Source organism: Eufriesea mexicana, unplaced genomic scaffold (genome assembly GCF_001483705.2).
Source record: "Eufriesea mexicana isolate 0111107269 unplaced genomic scaffold, ASM148370v2 scaffold4545, whole genome shotgun sequence".
Lineage (NCBI taxonomy): Eukaryota > Metazoa > Arthropoda > Insecta > Hymenoptera > Apidae > Eufriesea > Eufriesea mexicana.
In genome coordinates, this window is record NW_016912511.1 from 266,179 (window position 1) to 294,140 (window position 27,962).

At 37.4% G+C, this 27,962-nt stretch overlaps 1 protein-coding gene across 1 annotated transcript in view; it reads right to left on the minus strand.

Annotated features, from left to right (window-relative positions):
• LOC108551553 (probable G-protein coupled receptor 158) overlaps positions 1-22,253 on the minus strand; it is a 254,840-nt gene extending 232,587 nt beyond the window's left edge. Inside the window, exon 1 of the mRNA XM_017905767.1 lies at positions 20,891-22,253. Coding sequence (XP_017761256.1) covers positions 20,891-22,253 — 1,363 coding nt within the window. The remainder of the gene's footprint in view (positions 1-20,890) is intronic.
• Positions 22,254-27,962: the final 5,709 nt, after the last annotated feature.

Here is a 27,962-nt window from a genome sequence, read left to right on the forward strand (position 1 = left end):
GAACTGTCACAAACACCACATTATTTATGTGTCATGATTTTTTAGCTTTGAAAATGCGATACAGTGATTGCTGAAAATGGAAAAGTTATCATAATGTTTATTATACTATACTTTATAATTTATCATCATCGTGAAACGCGTTTAAAAAGTACGATACGAGTGTTATAATAATATTCGATTTTATTATAATAATTTAATAATATTGAATAATTTTTTCTACGAATTTTTGTTTAAACGGAAAATGGAGAAAGCGTGGGGGAAATTAGAGACGGCAAGAATTTATGGTTAACATTTTGAGATAATTATAGAGTTACATAAATTTTAGAGCGGGGAAACGCTGATTCGTGAAATTCGAGGCGGGAGATTTTTCATTAGAAAATGAACCGAGAGAGAAGGCCGGAAAATTCCATCGCCGATAATGTTTTAAGAGATATTACTGAAAATAAACCGCGACAAAATACAAGAGAAATAGCGTTTCGCGTGAAAGTAATCCATTCTACCGTTATTCGTCGCTTGGCTCAAATAGAAAAATAAAAAAGTCGACAAATGGGTCTCGCGTGAGTTAAACGATATTTAAAATTTTAGACAGTTTGTTACTCTGAAAAAATAGATGGAATTCATTTGTTAAACGAATCTGACTCACAATGCCAAGGGGTAATTAAAAGATAAATGAAAATATGCAACAGATTTTTCGATGAGAATTAATCTGCCATAACTTTTATTTTGAAACAGAAAATGCCTAATTTTCATTATGTTTTGAGAAATCTAATCGTTACCGTTTTCTATAATCTCAGATTATAAATCAAAATTAAATCAAGAATATATAGTACACTGTATGAAATAAATATGGAATTGAAGCAATGTGTATTGAAAATGGCCATATAAAAATTTCAAAAGTTGGAATATGTAATTTACTCGCATTATTGATCCGATTTTTCGCATACGAATTTTCTTATTTTCGGCAAGTAAATTGTTAAACAGAATTTTTGAATTTTCAAATTAATTTTTGTAAATTTGCAAGTATAAAGTTCAGTCGCAGTCAGTCAGAATAATAAAGTCACTAGAAAGATATGCACAAAGTCACGAGTTCATTTTCACAAAATATTATAACTTTTAAAATAAACCGTATATGGTTAAGTTTTCACTTAAAAAATTTTAAAATTAATTCCTGAAATTGAGAAAATTTAAAACCTGAAATTAAGACACTGAATATAAATAATTTAAAACTGGTAATTAATACGTAAAAATGCAGTTATTTTCCGTTATTGCTTAACTTGATTCGAGTTTATTCGGATAAAAGGAAAAAAAAGGGGGAACAAAATTGAAAAAGCAATTTCATATTTTTCACGTAATATTCACACTTATGAAAGTTTTGTGTACGACATTTATGAAAACGGAGTTGCTCAAAAGGGAAACTAATAATCCCTAGGGGAAGAAAGGCAGTCGGTGGAAATTAAAGTTGAGATTAAAAGTTGCGCCCATGCGTTTCGATCCAGAGCATAACCTGTTTCTATCCACCATCGTGATGCAACCAGCTTAAAATCTTCCATCGGTTGACAATTCTCTTTTAGCATCTAACATTATCCCGGATTTAACTTCTCAGCCCTGATTTACGACTCCCCTAAACAAAACCGTTTCGAGAATACGAATGTTATAAATTAAAATAACATAATGCATCCAAATTCCTAATTTTAAAAGTCAAAATGTCCTCGAATTCTTAATTTCGAATTTAAATTTGTTTTTGTAATCATTTTCAGTAATTCGTAGGGTTCCCCTCACGGGGGTTATTATATGGTGTAGTTCATATAGTGCTTGGGGGTTGGTATCCTGGTAGCCATCTTGCTAGGATAGGTAGCAGGTAGAAGAGCGTAAGGAAAGGATGCGTTTCGTCCTAGGCCTGCTAGTGAACTCGTGAGTAAGGATACTTAGGTAGCATAGGAATTTTTATTTATGGGAGTCGAGAATTTGTCAAGGATTTACGAAAAGTCCCCATCTAGCGGTGAAGGTGTAAACGTTAGTCGTTATACTTCTTTTGAAAAATACCCTTTTCATCTTTCGATAATGAATGATAATAACAAAATTACACAATGATCAGATAAACGGTAGTATTAATTAACCTAGATAACACGATGCTATTTGCAAATAACACTTGCCTGTTATGCAATCAAGACCATTCCACAGGTAAAATAAACCAAACCCGAATCCCCTCTGAACATTTCGCAGGAAATTACTCCGCGAAATGACTCGACAGAACTGTCCCATGCAGCAATTCAAACTTCCAAAGATCATCGCCACGAAGCCCCGAGGGGAGCCACAAATTCTCCGTCCTGTAAGAGGAAACGCGAGACAGCTTGCAGCTCCCGCTGGACCGCGGCGGCGAACTAATGAAAGCGGCGCTGCTGTCGCAGCCGGCTGAAAAGTCCCTAGCCAAGGAGCAGCCGGGACCGCAGCGCAAATAAATAATGCGAGTCCGCGGTTGCACGCGTCCCGCGAGAGTTATGCTTTCAACGAGGGGGCGAGTAACGCTCATGCGAGGGCTGATGATGAATCGCGGTCGCTTTTGTGACGCGATCGCATCGATCCCGGCAAGTGGAACGAGCATCGCTACTTTCGAAGCTAAAACCCCGTGAAAAGTCGGCGAAAGTGGAAAGGAAAACGCGGCCTCGGGTTCACTGGGTTACTTGGCTAGCTCGACTACGCTGAATTGATCGAATGTTGAAAGAGGGAAGAGAGACAAGGAGATAGATCAGTGGCATCCGAGTGCCTCGTCAGGACTATTATCCGTTTTGAGTCCTGTCTAGTGTTGCCATATATGTAGGGAATATACTTTGATTAGCGAATATAGGGAATAAAGGATGTTGTTTAATTCCAATACATTTTTATTACGAGCTAAAGAGACTTGGGAGTAAAGTACAAACTAAGAGATTGGACTAATAACTGAACTATCATCCAACTAACACTCCCACGTCGACTTTTCTTCAAACTTCGTGAAGGACTCTCTGTAAACGACTGTAACCGATTGTCTTCTAAACACCTCATAGGACTTGACTCTAACTGACCCTCAACGATAGGACTATCTTAGGACAGCCCTTGCACCTTGCACTCTGTCTTCTTTCGTATTCAAGCTTTCTTTCTCAATCACGCATTTTCCATGGCCTCGCTCTTGGTAGTCAGGTACCCTAAACACTCAGGCGCCTTTCGTTCTTCACTTGCATTTCATACGATCATAAATATCCCGTTCATTCGATCTTTGCATATGGTCACTCGTCCTTCCACGTGCACTTCAGACGTCACTCGGCTACAACATTCGGTCTGAAGCCTAGGTTGCTGTTTATTGCCCGTCATCAGCCAGGTAGACCCAAGTGTTCCTTTGTATTCAGTCTCAAACCTACTATTCCTATGATATATTACGATATTTTAATCGCAGAATTGGTAGTTAGGTTAAGCTGAGTTTTGACCTGCGAATAGTCTCGTGGAAATAGCTGTAGGACCGTTTTTGAGTGGATTAACTTAAGATAATATTGTCAGCTTCTTAAAAGAATGACGGCGGCTGGCTATAAAATAAAAGAGATTCGCTATGGGCACACTCTTCTGATATTTCTTAAAACTGACTCTTACAACTGACTTTTAAAACTGTAACTGATAGACTGCAACTGATGGTCTGTCTTTGAACACTGTGCATTCACGCCCTTGTACCCTTATATTTAACTATTCATTCTATCCTCTTCCATACTCATACTTCCCTTTTCACGCAACCACGGTGGGCCAGGTACTTCAACCACTCTGGACGTATCCCTAAACTTTCACTGGACTCTGTCATAAACATTCCTTGCAGTCAATCCTCTTGCACGTGGTCATTTTCGTCCTAAGCCCAAACATTACATAACATTCTTAATATTCTTTCAGGATCGTACTCATTCCAATCCTACATATTATCTCATTACAATCCTGTCGTATTAAGTCAGGTTTTATACCTCGAAAATGTACAACTGATATTCCTCTGGTCCACCTGTGACGCTAGAATGGTCATAGTTTAACAATTCTATTTGGAGATCGATGATTGTATAAGACAGGTAGACTGGTTTGCTTTCGTGCAATTTATGGCAGGAAGTTGTCACTTATTATACACTTATTATACATTTTCAGATGTAAATGCTTAAAATAGAACAGGTCTTCATCATCTCCACGACAAAGACGAGTGCCCAAAAGTCTCAAAAATTTCGTGGAATCGGATGAAGGTATTATTTACTTAGGGAACCAGATGGAGACAGGGTTGCAAAATAAATATTGACAGTAGGAGTCATTAAATAAAATTAGTTAGCAATGACGAGAATGGTACGATACTGGGTAAGAGACAGGGAAAAAATTTGGGAACCTTCACTCGAAACTCCAGAGATCGTCGACTCTAGAGAGCAATGCTATGTTCTTACAGGGTGTAGCTACAAACTGGGTAGTGTGAGAAACAGCTCGACACTTGCACGACAATACCCCAGAACATTGGAACCGAACACGTGTCCAAAGGATTCTATCATTGTCAGATGACCGACTCTCAGCCAACATTGACTCACTCAGGATCCCTTTTTGTTTGTCACAGGACAAACAATCCTCGCTCTGCTCGCACCACTAAATGCTAAGTCCACTTTCGTCTCACCTAGGAATAATTCCTTAGAATATATATACACATCGAAAGACGAGAAACTCTAGAATCTTTCTCATACCTCGGTAAACAAACAAATGACATGTCTTCGATGTAATTTAATTCTAGATAATATAGATGGATAACTATAATCTTTCTCGACGATCATTGCTCATATTATCCCAAGTTTCGACACTATCTCTGACGAGACAAAGAAATTCTTTACTCGTTATTATTCCCAAAATTTGAAGATCCCAAAGGCCAAGAAAGATAAAAATTCGAATAATCCGAAGAACATAAATTTTCCTCGAAGATCCACGTTTCTTTATCAGACCAGTGGCTCGGAATATTCAAAGAGGAACAGTTCTAAGATCACCGAGATACATTTTTTGGTCGCTGTTGCGAAGATGCAAAGCTCACGAAGGATTCGTGGCAACGGGGTAGCCGAAAGTGTACCGGTGTATTTTCGAAGGGAAAATTCGATGGTCGATGCTTCCCCAGCTTTTTTACACCGTGTTGGTTTTATTGGCGTCCGAGGGACGTTGCAAAAATAACCTCTGTAACTGATAGATATCGCGATGGAAAAACAGTCTATGGCTGAATTTTCTCAGATGTTTTTTTTATCCACAGGGCTTCTCCTGGGGCGAGCAGAAGCAACGGGATAAACATAACAATAAATACGGCGAAAGGTTGGAACGCTTTATCGAACGGAATTAAAACTGCCACTCCGCAGCCCGGGGGATTATATCGCAGGTTAGGGACGACGGATGAAGCTCTAAGGCTCGAAATCGATGAGACGTATTAAACAGGCTGGTCGAACGCGGTTGAATCGAAGTACAATGCTTCGTTTAAACTCTTCAGCCTCTCGATCCACTTCAGCTGGCCCGCTTTCCGAGCCTGTAACGCTATGGTTCATTCCCCGCCCGATATTTCGCGGTCTACCGCTTCCTACTTCTCGGTTAATTGTTAATATATTCATTGAAAATTCCTGCGGCGGCATAGGACTTTCCCGAATGAAATTCGAACAATGACGGGCGAAATTCCCGGAACAATTGACGAAACAATTCGCGAAAATTGCATTTGTCGGCGCCGTGGGCGTGTCTGCATCCTCTTGTCTTCGCTCCAAGCGCCGACTGATTGTCAGACTTTCTGGGGCTATTGGTCTTTGGAAAAAGTGAGACTTCGAGCGATTCCATCTTGGTGACAATAGTGCTTCTCGTGGAACAGGAATAGTTACTATCGTTAAGGTTGCGAAAGGGTGAAAATACTTCTAACGAGCAAATTATTCGTAATTACTCGTAATTTCTCGTAATTTCTAGTTGTTTGTACTTCGTATAAACAGTATATCTTTTTATACTGTATAGTACGATATAATATATTTCTTTATACTATACTTTATTCCATACTATGCTATATATTATATAGTACTGTATAATATACCTCTATATACTATACTTTACACCATACTATATTATATACTATATAGTACTATGTTATATATTTCTATATACTATACTTTATACTATACTATACTATATACTGTATAGTACTATATACTATTAGGTTGGTAGAAAAATAATTTCGTTTTTTGCATTTTCGATTTTTGTAGCTTGATATTGGAATAAATTGTAAATGTGGTTATGTTATGTATCGTTCAAAAGCGCTGACTCCGCTCTATATATTGATAATAAACATTTTGTATGCAGAGATGATTTACGTTTTACTTAGGTTATTTAATTAGAAATGGAAAAGAAGCAATACGAAATTATTTTTCTACCAACCTAATATATCTTTTTGTACTATACTATGAGGATATTAATGGTACTTCGAGAGTACCGTTCACCATTTTTAGTTGCATTGTGCATGTTTCGATGTTTCATTAATTCAGGATTATGTGAAAAAGAGGGTTCTGGCAGGACGTCTGGTGGTGTCGAGTCGAAATTTCGATAGGAAATTTTAGGGACTCGTAAAGCTGGAATCGCGACAGCGGAAGTGACGGGTGTTTCCCGTCGCTGTGATACGCGATATCGCGTATCAGCGCTGCGGGTCGACGATAACGATAGTAATTAACCCTTTCGTTCCTAACGCCGACTTCAGTCGTCATCTGTGAAACAGACTGTGGGCGCTGATGTCGAGTTTAGCTGTCGTTTGCGAACCATGTACCGGTGTTGACTAGAATCGTGAGCTAAATTAGCTCGTTACACGTTCCACGAGCATATATCCGATTATCTGCTGTTAAATTTCCTCCTTTCCCTTCATTTTGTTTCTGTCGTTTGTATGGGACAGGGTTTCTCATTTGAATTGATCTCGTAATTAAGATGTGAAAGAAATTTAAATTTTTGAATTCATCCTTTTATGATTTTCAATTTTTAATAAATCAAATCCGATATTCCAATGACTGATCAAGTCCTATATTTTAGAAAATTATTCTTGACACAGAGAAAATTAATATTGCTATTGCTTATTGGTGATTATTAAAAGCTTAGCAATGTCTAGTAATATTCTAGTAATAGCCAGGAATACTTTGGTAATTCCCTAGTAACATTTACTAATTCTCTCGTAAAATCTAATAATACTCTAATAAATTTCTAGTAATAACTACTGACAGTGAAATAATTCTGTAATGATATCTAATATCCAATAATACTCGAAGAATTCTGTATTCATATGAAGGGATACTCTAACAATTCTCTAGTAATATTCCAATAATTTTCTAGCGACATCTAATATCTGATAATACTCTAAGAATTCTCTAGTAGTATATACTGATGCCTTGATAATTCTCTAGTAATATCCACTGATACTTTAATAATTTTCTAGTGACATATAATATCTGGTAATACTCTAAGAATTCACTAGTAATATATAACGATACTATAATAATTGTCTAGTAATATCTACCGATACTCCAATAATTCTCTAGTGACAACCAATATTCTGTAATACTCTCAGGATTCTCTAGTAATCTATACCCGATACTCTAATAATTCCCTAGAAATATTTGACAATACTCAAATCCACCAGTGAGGGTACAGAGTTCAATAAATTTAAGTTGGAAGAAAAAGACAAGCAGTTCCGTAGTTGCGGTTGTCACCGCCAGAATGCGCTGCACATGGTAAAAGTACTAAAGTGGACATTCCTTTGCCACTGTTCGCACACGCTGGAAGAAGCTCGCCGTGGCACGTATGCGAGCCACGTGACACGGGACGTGTTAAACCGGATTCTTCTCGACAATTGCGACAAAAACATTACCCTCTTGCGCCGTCACGTTTACAGGCAAAGCAAACGGAAACAGTCGGGCCAAGTAAACAGCGGTTGGCTCGTTTGCCGAGCGCCCTCTGCGTCCTATCCCTCCTGTTCCCAGCTCCTCACGGGTTCGAAAAGGACGCCGTTGGTTTCTTCGCCCAGTCGTGGCCCCACTCGAGGACCCCATTGTTGGACGTTCCTCCAGGGAAGAACGAATTCGTGTTTGTTGCCTTCTGTTTGTCGAAACGACAACGTTTGCCGAGACGCTCGAACTCGTTTCGTTATGGACTCCTGTGGCGGAGGTCTGTTGTGGAACTTTAGATTGATATTGCACCCAAGCAAGTTGGACCGAGATGAAACATTCTTGAAAGAAAAGCTTTTTTCCTACGAAAATTCGATTTGATTTCACAGAGCGCTCCTTCGACCCTGGGTCAACGAGAATCGACTACTCTGTACTTTCTTCTCTTGGGGGAAATGTGTTTTGTAGGAATTTCACTTGTTAGGTATACCCAGTATAGTGGACGGGTGAAGATTAGAAACAGAAATGGAAGTAGACATACACGTATCAAAATGACTCTCTTATTATAGTTGAATACTATAATAAGGTTCTTCAATCTAATTAAAAATTTTTAATTATAAACCAGGGACTTAAAATTTGAGTTTTGTAATATTCACTAGGGGGGAATAAATAATTTGAAAAATGAATTAACAGTAGAATTTAAAAATTATTTTTTTAGAGGTGAAAAATAATTTTGTTTTAAGGCACTAAAATGGTAAATATTGTTCTTTTTGGTTATATAATAATATGTATAATTTATGTAATTATCAGTTACACGTATTATATGTTATATATTTTCTTAATTTTGAAACTTTTATTCTATCTTAGCTGGACATGTTCTTCTTTCACACTCTAATCTGAAGTACTATGTCTAACCTTAAAATTCAGTCACTTACTGTAAATATTTGTACCGAATTCCTATCCCCATAGGACTGCGAAAAATTTTATGAGAAAATTTAAAACATTCAGGAAGTTATATCTCACGTCACCTTTTTCGTGACGAATTCATGTATCTGTGTGTCAGAGGGAGCAAACAGTTACAAGAGGGAGTCACATTAATCAGTGTCACAGTCATACAGATAGCATATGCTTAGCAGGAAAAAAAAAGGAATGAGAAAGTTTTTCTTGGCTGAGAATTACGTTATAAAGTGTTTAAATGAAGAATAAACTGCAATTCCTACACGTGTGATTATCTCAGAAAAATTTGCAAACGTGTTCCGATGGCGAATAAAAATATTAATAAAATTGAAGAATAAATATTAGATTGGCGAAATAATTTTATTTAAATAATATATTGACCATTTTCCTCTATAAGCAATAATTTCACTAAGAAACATTCCGGATTAGGAACATTACTAAACACAAGTGGCGCCATCTACTGCAAAAATCTAACCTTACTTTCTGGTGAATATAATAATTTTATACTTTATTCTAAAAGATAAGAATTACAAATGTACTCTCTTGACAAATCAGGTACACACAATTCCAGAAATAAATTTTGATATCGCAGAAACTTCTGATTAATAACATAACCTATAACGAAACCTAACCTAAATTCACTTTCAATGAAGAACCTCTTAACATATTTCTCCTCTCGAACCTCCATTAGAGAATTAAATACTTACCAAACCGAAAACGAACACATTAAATCTCGTAATATTTATTCCCCAAAGATCTATGGATCATCCAACGGATGAAATTCGTACTATTTTAGTTATTTCAGAAGCTAACCTCATTAATGAATCGTGACATGTGGTATTACGATGATTCATGATATTTTAGAACTGAGATCTTATTCTCCAAGGATCTATGGATCATCCAGCAGAAAACATTCGTACTATTTGATCTAAACGAGCTAATGTCATTAATGACACGTAACACGTGGTAATACGATGATCTATGATATTTTTGAACTGAGATCTTATTCTCCAAAGATCTATGGATCATCCAGCAGAGAAAAAATTCGTACTATTTTAGGTGAACGAGCTAACCTCGTTAACTCCTTGCACTACGATTTAAGTTCTAATGGCGTGTGTCATAATCAACAGCAGAGTCAGACATCATAACTGAGGCAGAAAGACATTGACGAAATTTAACCACAAGCCTAAATGACTAACGAAATTACTAACGAAAACAATCATTGAACATTGCAGAAGCATGTCTAAATTATTATTGTTCTAGCTATGCAAATCACCAGTTTCCTTGACAAAATTAATATCCAGGTATTACCTAACCTAACCTAACCTAACCTAACCTAACCAACGAAAACTTTCAAACTGATTCCTCTACTATCAGTCACAGATCACTCTATCACCCGCCCAAAATTTTTCTCAGAACAGTGAAAAAATCGTAAAGATATAAAATAAATCAAACCAAACTTTCGTTTGAAAAGTGTCGAAGTTCCAATGGGGCGTGACACGATCAACAGGAAAATCAGTCACACGTGGAGCCATTTTGTACTAACGTGACGAAGAATGACACGTAACTGAGACGAAAAGACATCGACGAAAATTGATCACGAGTCTGACACGTGTTGTTTACGTTGGACTCCATTTACTAACCACGTCTCTCACCCGTCACTCTCATGTTTGACCCGATTCCCTACCACGAGTCCCACACGGTGTCGTAAACGAAGGGATTAACGAAACCTGATACCCGGTAATACGATGATCCACACTCGAATCAAATTTGAACCTAACCTAATCCGATTTTAAACCCTCCGAAAGAACGATAAGCGTCCGGATATCCTAGAAATTTCTGACAGATAGAGGAAACACGATCTAGGGAACGACACCGTGTTACAAATGTATTCCATTTCCTTGCTATAACGACTCGCTTTTCATTCCACGGCTATTACCAGTTTTCCGGGAAGCGAGGCCGTTCAGTTACAATATGTTAAGTGCGAATCTCGAAATTGCGAGCAGCACGCCACGGAAACGATGAATATATATCCCGTCGTAAATCGTAAACAATTTCGCTGAAAGGAGAGCAAATCGATTTTAAAACAAGCAAATATACAGGGTGTCTGTAAAGAGTTCGTGTAAGAATTCCGAAGCGCGAGTTTCAGAAAACTCGGCTCGTGCTAGTACAACAGCGATCAGATATTGATTCGAAACGTGCTTACTTACGTGCCTGAACAACTGTGAGCCGACTACGGTGGCACGGAGCATTTAGCAGTACAACCATCGAACTGCAATATGCACCTAAATACAATTTACGTGGATAATAACAGTTAGTAACAGTCGAAGTGGTACGAATACAGTTATATTTCCGTTTTGACAATAATTTAACCATTTGCACTCGGAGATATTTTCGTTACAGAAACATAGTAATTCGAAGACTTCCTGTCATAAAGTCGACGATATTTTCGAAACGGTAACTAAGAAGTACAGATTAATTGCAAGACAGAATTATTTTATCTCGATACACCACGCGTCGTTGGACAATTTTAAATTTGAAATATTAATTAACAATGATCTCTAGAATTTTATTAAATGGTGACTGAGAGTAGCCTCTCGAGTGCAAAGGGTTAAGTTAACCCCTTCGTTGTTTAAGGAGGTATTGTAGTCTGGCCTATAAAAATCGACTTTTTGAGATTTTTTTCTAGAGAAACCGTGATACATATTGGCATGCAGATTTTGCACTCAGATTTAGTTATGCCTAAAGAATATTTGCAATTTTTTTTTAATGAAATTAATAAAAATTGTGGAAATTACATAGCATTGGGAAAATCGTGTTTTTAAGAACGAGCTCAAATGGCAAACGTGATTTCGGATCAACTGGTTATCCGAAACGAAAAAACTAAAAAGCATTTCATTTAGTATAAATACGACTATAGCATGAACCACCGAAGCAGCGAAATTTCGAAAATTAAAAAAATGGCCGCGTTTGAAGTTTAAATATCGAGTTTCCTCGTGCTTTTCGTCCTTTGAATGGTAAATAAAAATATTAAAAAACGTCAGATTTTGGGATCCATGGCTCACGCGATAAAGGTACACCCACTGAAGGCCTCTACCAAATTTCGAATCAATGGATCAACTAAAACGCGAGATATCCCGTTAGCCAGTTAAAAAAATACGGTTTCGAGAAAAACGTGTTTGAAGTTTTCCTTACCCGTTGTACAATGCCTATACACCGCACTTTAAACATGTATAACTTTTCTAATTTTACGAATTCAAACAAATTCTTTTACACATATATTTTCGAAAGCATACATTTTGAAAAAATGTAAAAAAAAAGAATAGATTTTTTTAAACCGAATTACAATCCCCTCCCTCTTTAATCTTGGATCTATCTACTTGTAACGTGCACACTTAAATACAGTGTGCATAAGTGACATTAATTCAAACAGTATAATAAAAATATAAAAAATATGGAGCAAAAATAAAAAATTCGAAACAATTCGTTTCGACACCTTTTGTAGTTTTAACATTAACAAAATCTGAGTATGTAGTTACAAACACTCGTGATACTTGAGACTCACCTAACTTGTAAAATAATGAACCTCCTACCATTTTACTTTTCATCTAACGCTTCATTTTTGCTAAAAACCGTGTATTTTTAGAAAAACTCACATTTTTCGAGAACTTCGAAAACAACTGAGGGTGATAGAGCAATTTCGATTAGGGATTCGTGTTGAGGTAACTTTACGAGAATTACACAGTGGATATTACAGATTAAAATTCGTGTTGAATAGGGGTTTACTTTCCGTTATTGATCCTGGGGGGATGGACACGCTTATCCACGGAAGTAGCTGGACCCAGAAGCAACTCCCTGAAACGTCCACAGCAGTCAAGTAGTTACCAGGAAGGATTTTAGAGAAAGTGACCACTGGTGACCACTAACTGACCACAGGCTGGACATCGCCCACGATAGATACTCGGCCAAACCAGCTTCGCAGGTTCAGATACTGGTGTAAGGATCGAAGACAGGAATTAATTAGAACCCATCGTGAAAAATGAACGTCACCCATCATTTTGTGGATCTTGACGAGCGATGCTTAACCTGAAATAGCACTTGGCTGATTACAGTGAGGAAATACTTTTTCCCTCAAATCAAATATCTTTTAATAAAATATATAAATACGAATAGTAGCATAATGGATTTTGATTAATTTACACCCATATTATAGTATTAAAGGGTTAATTAATCAGTAAATAAATCGATTATAATGATTAATAAATAATTTATATTTATTAATAACATTATAAATTGTAAAGACATTTTCAAAAATTATTATTTCAATATTAATAATAATATTTAATATTCTAATATATTATTCGTCCTGTTACATGTTGAACATTATTTTACCTCATTTCCTATTAATTTTCTGTTAAATATCATTTTCATTTAATTATCAGAGAATTTAAATACGAGCATCGCAACAGTGTAATATATTACTTCGTAATATTACACATATATGTGTACTTTCGTATATTACTTTTCTATCATTCCATACGAAAATTAATTACGTGAATTATATTGATATTATTAAGAGGAGAAACAGTAGAACTAATTTATAGTATTCTTCCAACCATAAAACATTTCGCTAGCAATTGCTTGATATCTCGTTTCTTTTCACGATATACCGAAGTACTTGAAACACTTTACGTGACTCACCCTGTATATCCGGCAGTTCCAGCCACGGTACGTGCACGCGATGCGAAAAAGCGATTATTAAGCTGAGAACGCGGAAAACTTCCGGCTAATGCGGCAGCGATACGCGTGCAATTAGCACACCGCCAGACGGTGTAATTAAACATTTAAGCGTTAATTCGTCGGCCGATGTAATGACTACATCGTCGTGTCGAGCTTGTATCAAGTTTCACACCGTCGAACTTCAACAGCCGTCGAACACGCGTACGTTCTTCTATGCTTGAGACTACGCCTTATTTCGAATGTCGTGCTCGCCAGATGGCGCCACGTCACTCTACTCGTCACGAGTCAATTGCCATTTTTAATGATATGTATCATGCACGATTGAAATACGAATTGTAATATTTATACTAAAAAATAATTTGTTGCGAGTAGTCAAGCTTTTAAATATTTCACATACTCGCCAGATGGCACCACGTCATTCCATTCGTCACAAAACACCGCCATCTTTAATCGTATATACCATGCACGATTGAAATACGAATTGTAATGTTTATACTATGACAATATTTGTTGCAAGTGGTTAAGTTTCTAAATGTTTCGCATAGTCACCAGATGGCACCACGTAATTCCATTCGTCACGAAACACCGCTATCTTTAATCGTACATAGCATAAACGAATGAAATACGAATTGTAATATTTATACCATAAAAGTATTTGTTGCGAGTGGTCAAGCTTCTAAATATTATAATACGCTCACCAGATGGCACTTGTGACGTGAAACCGCCATCTTTATCCCTATACAGGCTGCTCTATAATTTCGTTGCTTTTAATAATACAGTTAATTTAACGACGAAGTGTCAAGTGTCGTTATTTTGAACATTCTTTTCTTGATATACTAACGTTTACGAAAAAATACGTTTTTACTGACTCGATGGTTAAATAACCTAAAAATAATCGAGATAACGAGGTTAGGTGGCCCACTCTGTATACCACGAACGCTTAAAATGAAAATTATAAAACGTATACCATAAAAGTGTATATTGTGAGTGACTAAGCTCCTAAATACCGAGAAAGGACCGAGTATGCGAAATTAGTATGCAAGAGGAACAGGACATAGCTAGCCAAGGTTTTGAATGAACGTGACCAAATGTGCCTGGAATATGTCTGCGTAGTTTGACTAGAGTGGTGGGTATTGTAAAATATGGAAAGCGAGGATATACAGGTGTAAGTTTACAGAATGTTTCATGCAATTGGTCCTAGCTATATATGTTAACGCTTTGTGTACTCTGCTGCAGTTGCTGTGCTTCTCTCGTCTGAAGAAGGTCTTAGAGTGATAAAGCAGTCTGTGACAGACCTGTTTATATTACTTGCAAACTGATCTTCTTAGTACAACAACCACCATGTAGCTGTTACAATACATACACTTGACCTTTACGAGCTCGCAACAGGAAGTGTAAACGACAGGAATTAGTCCTCACAAGTCTCCGAGGAAGACGGATATACAGGGTGTTACCAAACGAGTAGTACTGTGCGTTCGAGAAAAGAAGGCACGGCGTGTTTATATCTTCACGGCCGATTAACTAAACTGACACTTTCCTGATCATTTTACATTTTCGCATTCGTTGTCGTTTCACTATTGTCTATCATACGAAAGCTAATATTTCGACACGATGCAGCACCACCTCGCTTTTCACGAAATACACGATTACTTCTAAATGAACGACATCGATGTCGGATAGGACGAGACGGAACAACAAATTAGCCAGCAAGATCACCAGATCTTTATCCACTAGACTTCTACCTCTGGGGTCATGTTAAAAAAAACGGCGTATGCTGAAACTAGCGAGAATCTTTCGCGGCTAAAGAAAAGAATAACAAATGCTTTCGATAAAGTAAAGCAACGAAATGATGTGACATCGGTTCACGATTCACCGATAAGAAGAGCGAGATTATGTACACGTCAACAAAGTCGACACTTTCAATAGTTCACCTAATGTAATGTAACTAATAATAAATATATTATCCACACATTCTCAAACTCAATTTTCTCGTAAACGAAGCTTCAAACGGAAAAACGTTATTCCTTTTCTTTCCACTTACTTTCGCGCGTAGAATCACCACCTGCTCGATGGTATAACCCGTCCAGTAACACCCTGTATATTTGATTCCCCGTTTTCATATTTCTTATTCTCAATTATCGTCAATGATATTAAACGAGAAATTTGTCGCGATACATGTATGTATATCAAATTCCAGTAAGATTTATAACGAAAACGTTATAATGAAGTGAGATTCTTCTGTGGTATTCCGTCAGTCAATTTATGAGGAAACATTTAGGCTAATATCGTTCAGCTGTTTTCCGTTATTCTCAACTTTTATCAACCGGCTTGAGGAAGGTATCTGTTCGATACACGTATGGTAAATGTTAATAAGTATTATAATAGAGATACCAGAGTTAGAATATTCTCGAGATCTTTGCATATGGGTTAACACTTGGAAGAAGTATCGTGAAAGTTGCCAGAGACATAAATTCATTTTAGTCTTCGGCAAACGGTATCTCGGGGAGCAATTCAACATTGGTAAGATCCAAAGTAACTATATAATAACAAATGACAATGTATAGAGTACACTGAGTATATAACAAACACTCTGTATAGAGTACCTCCAAAATAATTTTCAGGAAAAATATGTTAGATACAAAAATTTCTTGGTTTCCATAGAAACACATGATTATTTTATTTATTTTTTATTTGATGGACACTCTGAAGGCTATTTAAAGGGTAATTCCGTATTCTTTAAATGGAAATTTATATTTCTATTTTACATAAAGAAAAGAAAGACAAATAAAATTTGCTTTATATATATGGTACTACGAATATTTATAGTCTCGTAAGTCTCTTTGTACTACATTTTTGAGCATCAATATGGATGCAAATTGTACCTGTTCTCTTTCCACAAGTAGAGATATATGGAAATATATGATTGTTTAAAGCACAAAAATTAGAATTCATGAAATAATTAAAAGTTTGTAGGCAAAGCTATTAAACCCTCTTTTATCTCTACGTGCTCAAGTCTTGGTGCTTGATGCCAAGTGCTGGAAGTAGAAAAATACAGAAAGAGAGATGGCTGTGAAAAATGCAGTTGAGAGAATCTAGAGCGAGCAGTGAGAGTTCAAAGTTCAGCGTGAGAGTTGGAAGTTTAAAGTGAAAATTTGGTGAAGTGTTTGAACAGGAATAATAGAGTACTTAGATCGTTACAGCTATCGTGTTATTATTGCACGATTTTATATTTTATGTATCAAAACACATATCAACAACGCAATATATGTATACACATAACCTCCAACAGGAAATGAATTTTCATTACTACAATGAAAAACACGAATACAACGTGATTGGAGAAATAAAGGATGAAAAGATATTAAATGAGTTCAAATATCAAAAATATACACAAAATGGAGTTAAAAAAGGAGGGAAAATAAAAACAAGGACAGATATTTCTGAATTTGTTCGTTCACACACTCACCGCTAGATGGAAAACGGAGGTTCCAGGTTTCTCGCAAGTACTCGGTGAATCCTCGACCCCCATAAATAAAAATTCCTATGCTACCTAAGTATCCCCCGTCTAAGGTAGAGACTATTAGAAGGCCTTATTGAGGAGTCCACTAGCAGACCTAGGACGAAATGCATCCCTTCCTTTTGAGTGCTTCTACCTGCTAACTACTATAGCAACTACTATACTAACTAACTAACTGCTAATAAACCTTATTGACGAGTCCACTAGCAGGCCCAGGATGAAATGCATCCCTCCCTTTTGAGTCCTACCTGCTAACTACTATAGCAAGAAGGCCAACCGGTAGCATCATAGGAAGCCATAGGAGCCACAAAACAAATCATAAAAACCCCCGTGAACCCCACGAATTACTGAAAATGATGACAAAAACGAATTAAAATTCGAAATTAAGGTTACATTCATGGACAGGACATTTTGACGTTTAAAATTGCTCACCTATGAAAAGCTTGGTAATTTGACTTATCATGGTGTTTCGATTATCTTGGGGTGGACATTGGACATTAAGTTACAGGAACGTTGAACAACTATACCCTTCTAAGTCATGATTCACGTGATGGTCAACATGATACGCAGTGCAGTCAAAAACGTATTAATCAAGCTGTACAAACTTCCCAAAAGAAAGTCGAAACTCGTGCAACTAGCTGGATCGTGCCGTGGTTAAAGGCTAAGGGCTAAGGTCATCACTTCACCAAACATGCAAAATACGCATACATCTGAAAACTAAAATAGGCCTCCTACTTAAAGCGATATCTGTAAGAAAGCACTGTCAGGTCTTGTGACACGATTTGTCACTAGAGACACGATACTAGTTTTAAAATTAAATCAGATATACACCGCCATATAGAATAACTCTCTAATATCAGGCCCCAAGGATAGTGGCGCCACCTAAGTATTCGTTCCCTTCCAACTAACAACTCTAAATCCTTCCTATCCAGTTACAACCCAATATTTTAAATTTTTATTATTGGAAATGTACATGTATAGTATTCATTGAAACTCTCAATTGACATAAACTTCGTTACAAAATAAAAATTCGGTGCAATATGAACAGAAATTAAGGTAAATCGTTGCTCAGTATTCGCACCATAAAGACTTACCATTATTGAAAAGATATTAAAGTATTTATACCAGATTTATGAAATAGTTACTAGGAATTTACACTAGGCTTATAAGATCTAGTATCAACAATCTTATTTGTATAAATATAGATATGGCTTAACGTTTGACTTCGTTCAATATAATACTCGCTGATAAAGACTCTAAAACTAGGTAAAACGATAATATTCACTTGAAGAGGACTATTGAATAGGTATATTTCAATGACTCTATGTGCACAAGATCTGTCCATCAATCCTCACTGTAACCTAACAGACCGATATCGCTCCTGCGTATCGGATTACACTGAAGACTGACTGACAGATCGCACCGTTCATGTACTATGCGTTGCAGACAAGAACGCTGAACAAAACCGTATTGAATCCCCACTAATCCTCACCAACCCATGCTAACGCCGTCGCAGATGTAGGCTAACCACGCTTCCCTTATTGACAGAAATGATCCCTTCCTATTAGCCTGATCATTATCGTCACGTGACAAAGAAAATGAACGAAAGAATCGAGACAAAGTGAGACAAACGCAAGAAATAGATGCAAGAGCATAGACTCGTCACTAAAGCATTAACTTCACATTCTTCCGACAAACGATGACGAAGATCGTCGATGACAGCGCCACTGTCGGTGATCATGAGAGTGACAGCGAAGTTAGCCGTAAGGATGTAAACACGCTATGCCTTCTTTTCTCGAACGCACAGTATTATCTTTACAGCGTTACTGCCTTTGAGATTCGCGAGGTTTGCTCTGTACTCGTAGAGCTTCGCCAGGAAGATCACAGATGTCGCGACTGAGTAAACTACTCAGACAAATCACCGACAGTGGCGTTGTCATCGATGATCTTCATCACCGTTTTCGGGCAATAGCGGTTACTGCCTGTGATCAAGGGAGTGTCAGTGAAGTTAATCAGCCGTGTGGGTGTAAACACTCTGTGCCTTCTTTTCTCGAACGCACAGTACTATCTTTACAGCGTTATTACCTTTGAGATTGGTTGGCGCCACTGTCGGTAATCATGAGAGTGACAGCGAAGTTAAGCATAAAGATGTAAACACGCTATGCCTTCTTTTCTCGAACGCACAGTACTATCTTTACAGCGTTACTGCCTTTGCGATTCTCGAGGTTCGCTTTATACTCGCGGAGCTTCGCCAGTAAGATCACAGATGTCGCGACCGAGTAAACTACCGCGTCTGGAACCCTATCGCGCGCGTCTTTCGCAATCGTTCGGAGATAAACGGATACCATCATGAAATCGGACTTAATGGGAATCCGAAGAGCTTTGCGTGGATTGTGAGGGACGCCGAGAATTTGCACGGGGTCGGAAATCGCAGAGGAAAGACCGCCCAGCAAAATGATTCGCGCATATTTCTTTCTCCCGCCGTCCGATCATTCAATTTCGACAGACAATGAAGTGCTCCATACGGGAAGCGGAAGTAATCTGTGGACCGGCCTTCCATTAAAATCTGGGTCGACTCTTTACTCGTTCGGGGAACCGACGTTTCCAATATCCGCGATAGAGACTGGCTTCCTAGGCGCGAAATTAAGTTGCGGAGAGTGCGAAAACCTTCGTTCAGTTCCGCTAGAGGTTAGGTGTCGACAGGAACTTAACATGTTTGACAGTAACATTCGCAGCGTTGCCATTTAGCAACGTGCTTGGAGTTACTAACATAAGAGACACAGCTGCACGCTGTGGTTATATTTATAACTATCCCTTGTTTCATTATCTTCGAGTACTATAACCTCAATCCGAGCGACGTTCATAGTTACCTTCCTTTTTATTTAGAGTGTCGTTGTTCTACAGTACTTTTGAAATTGAGCTGTATAGCTATATGTTTGCATAATAATGTCTATACTCCATTTCTCTCCTCAAACAACCCTACCCGATTTATTTAACCAAATCTGGTTTCCAGTCTATTTGTCAGATTAAGCAGGAACCCTGTTACAATCGTCTGGTTAAATATCAATGGCGTGTTTAATCAGATATAACCACTATTACATTTGCCTGTATTCGCGTAGTTGCAATCGCATTGCATTCTATTTATATTTGCCTGACAATATTTACCCTTTATTCGATAGCTTTACTTTCAACAGCTGACATGTTAATTCCCAGCGCTATTTTATTGTCCCGGCTACTCTCGCCTAATTTACATCAAATTGATGCACGACTATAATTCCGTTAGGCTAACGACATTTCCCATTTCCTTTATCTGACGATATTAGAACTTGGACAAAGTTCCCACTTGTTACCCATTGTTTCGTCATCTTCGTACCCAATACCCTCTGTCTGAGAACTTTTGAGCTTCTTACCACATTGACCCCTGTTTCACCATGTCTAACTGCTGTCATGTGAAATACCCTATGTTTCACAAAGTTCGTGTTATGTATATACAAAGTATTCGACATAGTGATGCGAAATTAAGTTATCTGTATATCATACGAGAAATCTCACTAGAAAATCATCAAACGTGAATAACGCAAATCTGTTACAAGCCACTAGTAATCGAGCAATTATCGGGCACCACAAAGTTTCCCTGTCACCGTACATCCAGTAGTGAGAAGACATGTCTCTAGCAGTCACGTGATATAAAATACGTCAGAATATGATTATCGTATTTAGAATAATGAAATAATCTGAAGGAAGACGAAGAACGATCCAACTGCGAGTAACTCACCACGACTGAACTGATCATTGTTCGCGATCACACGCTCAGCGTTCTTCCTGGCAATGTAAAACCATTCACTGCTGTTGCTCAGATACTTGTACTCGATGGCCAGGTCCTTAACGAGGATACCGTCCTGGTCCTGCAGTCGATGAGCAAATGGGCAATAAAGCCAACGATCCCTGTACTGCAACTTGTCATAGCAGTTCCCAGCCGCGAATATGTCCTCGTCAAATTCGACCATCGACAAGATGCTCGCGTGTAATAGGTACTCGGAGGATAACATCACTTCCGGAGCATACTTCCACAGCCTGGTCAGCATGTTAGCACTGTTCACCGCCAGATTTGCCTCCAACCGGAACCTTTCCTGGGCGTACTGGTCCACGATGCCCTCGCCCAAATTCAGATCAGTCCCAGCGGTGCAGTTCTCGCCCAGCAGATGCTGATTCTCGATAATTCGAAGGAACCTCGTGACAATGTCCACGTGAACAGGCTCCTTACTCGACTTGCCCTGGTCCCCGTTCTTCCCATAATTCTCGCAATTCCCTCTCTCCGAACTGTTCCTGCTCCCGTCGTTGTCGTAGATACCGTAGTCCTCTGGAATAATAATCTCCGTGTCATTCAAGCCGTTCCTATCATCGCTCGATTCCCCGTGTATTACATGCCCATACACTTCCGTCAAGTTTCCCGCCGTTCGATTGCCAAACTCCCGAGACCTGTTCCTAGTGATCACTTTCTTCAGTTTATTCAAAGAATCCCCTTTGTGAGACGCCTTGCCCTCTTTCCTACGATCAGAGCCAGCCTCGGACAGTCTGGTGAGCAATTTATCCAAATCCACCGTGGATCGTTCGTCGATCGTGCCGGACGATCGTAGATCCTGACCCGAGATCACGGTAGATCCCAAATTCTTGCTCCTGGATTTATCCTGACCCGAAACACTCTCAGTCTGAGACTCATCGTCCATCTGCTGAGTCTTCCTGCTAGACCCACCAGACACATAGACAATGTCTGGGTCGTCCAACTTGGCCTGTCTAACGAAATGGCTCCTGGACCGACTGTGTCTGATCTGAGTAGCCGGTTTCTCGATGTTGGTCTCCAACTTGGTCCTGAAAGTCTGCTGATCCTCAGCTTGCAAGTTCTCCTCGGACAGACGGTCGTCCCGATCATCCGGGTATATAGCAGTCTCCGTGATCTCGTGCACGTCCAGCCTGTCGACCAGCTTATGGTCGATGAACGACGGTCGATGGTTCTGCTGGTGACGCAGCAGCTCCTTCGGCTTCTCGATTTGCGCCTCCTCGTCAGCGAAGCCGGCCAACCCAGGCCAGAGCGTGCACGTGAGCAGGACGAGGGCGTACCAGAGGCATGGGACACTCATCTTAGATCAGTGTTCGCGGCCATGAAGAGCAACAAGCTGTCCAGACCTCGGTCCAGTCACGTCATCCGGTCGGTTGGCAACCCTTGCTTGCATTTCAACGCGGTTACCGTCATTTTCGTCACGTGTGCGCACCACTGCGTTTCACTATGATACTACTGTCACGTAACGGATGCCTGCCGCGTCTAGCTACCACATTTTCCCGCCGCGATTTCGCGATCGATTCACGGAGTCAAGAACGACAGCGCGACCAGCCACGATTTCCACTATCGAGCCACGAGTTGTTGACAATTCTGCAACAGTTTCGAACATCCAGCCTCCTGAGCTTCCTCCCGCTGTCAATGTTCATTTTCTTTGCGAATCGCGAGGGGACGATTAGGTTGCACCTAGTAGGCTAATGCATGCGACCTGGTCATCGCGACTCAGGTGGGGTCTTTGGATTTCGAGCGACAGGCATCAGTCGTCTCGCGAGTCATTGTTCCCAGCGGACAATCGACGCGGAACCGAGAGGGTAGGAGCGTTTCCGAGCGAGGGAACGCCAAGATCCACTCACGCTCGCACGCGGCGTCAGACTGAGGGTTGAAACTTGCCAACCCCCGTGGCAGCCAATGCCGAACACAACGCGCATGTCCCACCTGGATGATTTTATTAGAATCAACCGGATCTGTCTTTTCTTCGCCGTGTGTGACGCGATAGGTGTAATACGCTAATCGTTATCGAGAAACTCCTGCTGGATTTACGTCTTTTCCGTGTTAGATTCGTGCACTGCTGTATCCTAGTAGAACATTCAGCTGGTATTTGTGTACCAACTGGTAGATTTACAATCTTGAATAGCGTTATTTGGATAAAGAAAACGTGAAGAAAATTTAAAGGAATATTCCTGTAATGAACATTTTACAAAAATAAATCAATTCCCGTTTCATATCGGATGAAACGATAATTTAAGGAACCAATCAATGAGAATTTTATTTTCTTCTATACATGTATTACTCGTTTAATAAGCATTGTCCCAATGATATTTTCTCGAACTTCTTAAGGGGGTATATTCTTGTAATCCGGCTTAGAAAAATCAATATTTTTTTTCTGCAGTTTCTCAGAATATATGCTTTCGAGAATGTCTGTGTAAAAGGATTTATTCAAATTCGTAAAATTAGCGAAGTTATAGATGTTTAAAGTGCGGCGTATAGGTATTGCATAACGAGTAAGGAAAACTTCAAACGAGTTTTTCTCGAAACCGTGTTTTTGAACTGGCTGACGGGATATCTCGCGTTTCAGTTGACCGATTAACTCGAAATTTGGTGGAGACCTTCAGTGGATGTACCTTTATCGAGTGAACCACGGATTTCGAAATCTGATGTTTTTTCTATTTTTTTTTACCACACAAAGGATGAAAAGCACGAGGAAAATCGATATTTAAACTTCAAAACGCTGCCATTTTTTTAATTTTCGAAATTTCGCTGTTTCGGTGGTTCATACTATAGTCGTATTTATACTAATTAAGATGCTTTTTAGTTTTTTCGTTTCGGATAACCAGATGATCCGGAATTACGTTTGCCATTCGAGCCCGTTTTTAAAAACACGATTTTCTTGAGGCTACATAATTTCCACAATTTTCGATAATTTCGTTAAACAAAAATTGGAAGTATTCTCTAAGTATTAGTACATCATTGAGCGAAAACTGCATGCTAATATGTATCATGGTTTCCTCAGAAAAATTTCCTAAGTAGTCAATTTTTATTGGCCGAATTACAAAAATATCCCCTTAATAAAATTGTTAGATTTTATTTTGTAATTGTTATTTAAATCAGGCAAGGAAAGGCAATGCAATTTTCTTCACGATATTAGTCTCTTCGATTTCCTTTATCCGTAAATTCATTTTACAACATGCGAATAATTAATCTACTTCATTAAAAATATCAGGATTATTACATAATTATAAACGTAACATATATCTATTAAATAGATTAAAAAGAATGCAATGCTTGTCAATTAAAGAGGCTAAGAAATAATATAAAAATTAGAAACCAAAGATCTAAGCACAGTAAAGTAAATTACTGACTTCTAATAAAAATTGATTTATAATTATTATATTAAACTCGTTAAAATGTTAACCTAGAGACCTAACTAACCCTATAGGTACTACAACTAAAATTTCGTTTATTACCATACAATTTTGATAAACGATTCGACTTTCTGGAATCACATGATTACCTTTTAAATCCTGTATTAACACATTTTTTGTTTAACATTAGTTTCATTTAGAAATTTAAATACCTGACAGAAGAACGAAGAAAGAGTTAAAATTCCTGACATTTTCCGTTCCTTATAATAATTTTAACCATACGGCTAGATTTACGATTCGATCAACCCAATTGTACATAATCGATTTACTTTGGAACGAAGCTGAATAAATATTCGGCCCGTAACACGTTCAATTACCATTTTACCAGGTCCTTTTTTAAGCAACGTATATTTTATACGTAATCGAAAGCAACGGCTGCAGTAAATTAATTTTTCAAGCGATGAAATACACACTGCGCGACAACGATTAAAGTGGTATATACTCGTTCGTTACGGAGCATCGATGACAATTTATTATAACGCGGAGACGTCGGCGAATAACGTGTCGATACCTAATTCACTGGAAAATGCGTAACAGCACGAAGTTTTCCCAGGCGGAGAAAAATGTTATGGCACATCATGGAAACAAATGCACGCCTCTGAATACAAAATGAACACGCAGCTATTTTTCTTTCTTGCCCACTGAATAAATCACCATTTCCACGCGCGCTCCTTCCCCTGCAATTTATCGAATGTAATGCATTTAAATGTCAGCAAATTTTCATTTCTAATCACTCGATACAGCAATACGAACTTCAAAGTGCGAAAAGAGAATTGTATATATAAATATAAATTGCATAGAGCTTTTAAAATACATTCCTTATGTTAAAAAATACTAGGGACATCTAGGGATATTCATGGAATAAAGCTAGAATGTTTCAGAGAACCGATTCTTTAAATATCTGAACTTGTTAAGTAACTTTTGATGAGTAAAAGTTTCATAGGTGCTTTTTTATACTCTTTTTAAATAAATTTAAACTATTTTCAAACCCATATTTAACTAACTCTAAAATATTTTAGTATAAAATAAAATAACATGTTTAATTTGTCCAATAAAATATTTAAATTTTGTTTGAGATATATACAGGATGTTTCTTTCAATTGAAAGTATTGGAAGTTAAACAGGATACGATAAAGATTGTTACAAAAACAAATTAAACATTTTATTTTATTTTATACTAGAATATTTATATTTCTTTCTTTTAAATAACTTAATACCAGGTTAAGGTATTGATTTGTTATTAAAATAATTTATATCATCTGTGATAATAGAATTTGTATGCAGCTATCAGAATTCAAGAAAATTATCCAGTAATCTACAAATAGTAACACACATCAGTGGTAAAAGACACAACTACATGCATAATTGTCAGAACGCAGCGGTATACAGCGTTTATACTGGACGTTTGAGCACTTAACTCAATTTCAAATTAGTAATTTACCACGCTCATTTCTTGCTCAAAGTAAAACGAGTAGCAGAACGATAATTCGTTCGTCCGCATTTAAACGTAAGTTCTAACGGCCTGAAATTTCTTTGTAGATGAAAGGAAACTTTCGACGACCCTCGTTGCCTTAAAAATAAAAAGGGAATCGGGGAAAAGTTCACCGAGAAAATTAGTAAGAAATAACGATAACTCGACGATCCAGATCCGAATTACTCAAAAGAATGGTAAAACTCGAGTAAGGTACAGTCCAGATGAAAAGTCTAGAGTTTCCTGAATTCGCTCCTACGGGGACCGCAAGAGTGTACCAATAGGAAAATTTCCGGGTAACACGACACCATCTTGCCAAAACCCTGTAACTATGCCACAAGTGTTCCTGATAGCATTAGAACAAACGGTTATTACTGTCCAAAATTAAATTTTGTTAATGATAAATATTAGAAAACAAAATACAACCATCAAGAGGAAGAAATAGTTGAAAATATTTCTTACAGAAATTTTAAAAAGGCTAAAAGTCTCATGGTTCATTGTGAATAAATTAGGTGTAAGATACCTAGATTTCTTGTACCTTCTTTCTTATTGTATTCTTTTTTGTATTACATGTGTGACTTAAAAATGGACTGAACTTGTCACATGACTAATTGCAATGCATAACCACAAAATTACCTGATCTCCTACAAATTCAAAGTACAATATGAATATTTCAACAAAGATGTAGTATAGAAGCCTAAATATAGATGTAATTTGCAAAAGATATGAGAATTATTAAATTTATTGCTAGTGAAGAATTATCTAAGGTTTAAGTTTATAATAAAAATGAAGAAATTAATAAAATGTTAGTTATTGTAGTAGAAAAATAATTATTAATGGAATTATCATGGTTCAGCAAACAGTTTTATAAACATTATGTCTGGAATAATTTAAGCCCTACGTACAAATAACTCAGATAATAATTTTCATAGTTACCTGAGAATTAATTAACATGGAAAAACATTTCAAGTTATATATGAATATAAAATGATCTAATAACTTTCAATAAATATAACTTGAAATCCTCACAGACATGAAAATGTTTTGTTAATAAAGAGTTATAGCAGAAAGCATAAATGTTAAGGGTTAAAAATTGTTGATATTGCGGTATACGTTACTGCATTGTTGATTGATTTGAGTGCATGCACTTGATCATGTTACTACACGTTATCCTACTCATTAAAATTCTGTAAAGTAATATTTGTAAACTTGGGTAGTCAAACAAGTTTTTCTTTCACCATTCATATATACAAAGGAATCAATATTATGCATACATTGGTGATTCATGAATAAATAGGAACACTTACTTCTGTAAATTTAACTGAGAAGTAGTTGCATTTCTTTTAAATAATAAATTATTATAATTCTAAAATATCTCATAAACATAACCTTTCATATATATAAGAAAACATTTTCAGGCTTACATTTGTTGTAACTGTTTTGTATTATATTCCTACAAAAGCCCTCATATTGCGATAAGAAACACTTTTGATAAATGCCTTACAAAATAATTGAAAATGATAGGTTGAAAGCAGTATCATATTTACTGGAGCATTTAATAAAAAGTTGACGTTCATAGAATAATACCTAAGATGTCGGCAAAAATAGTCTGGTTAGCCCGCCAACTGACAAAGAGCGCCTCTAGCGATTAATCCTCGCAAGAAATTCGATCAGGGCGATCAATTTACACATCCAAGTCTGACGCCAAGCCGATTGAAGTAATTCTAATGCGATCTGACCACACCACTTTCGCTGCAGGCAAAGAGGGTTTCTTCAGACACTTGTTGCTGCTCATGGTCCCTGATAGTGATAGTGATCGAGCGTTTCTTTAAAAAGCAAACTACTAGCGTTCAACAAATATCAGTACGGTCATCTATTTTTTCTCGTAAACACTATTTGTCAGTTTAATTATTTTGCAAAAATAATGTACTTGAAATAATTTTGAAATAATTTCTTTTGTCTTTCATACAAATTTTCTTGATTAAATATATTTATACCTACTTCTAGTATTTTTAAATTAATTTTTTATCATTTTTCTACTCACAGATAAAAGATAATTAAGTATTTGAGTACACTCGAATAATGTAACATATTGCCCTAAAGTATCACATCACCGATA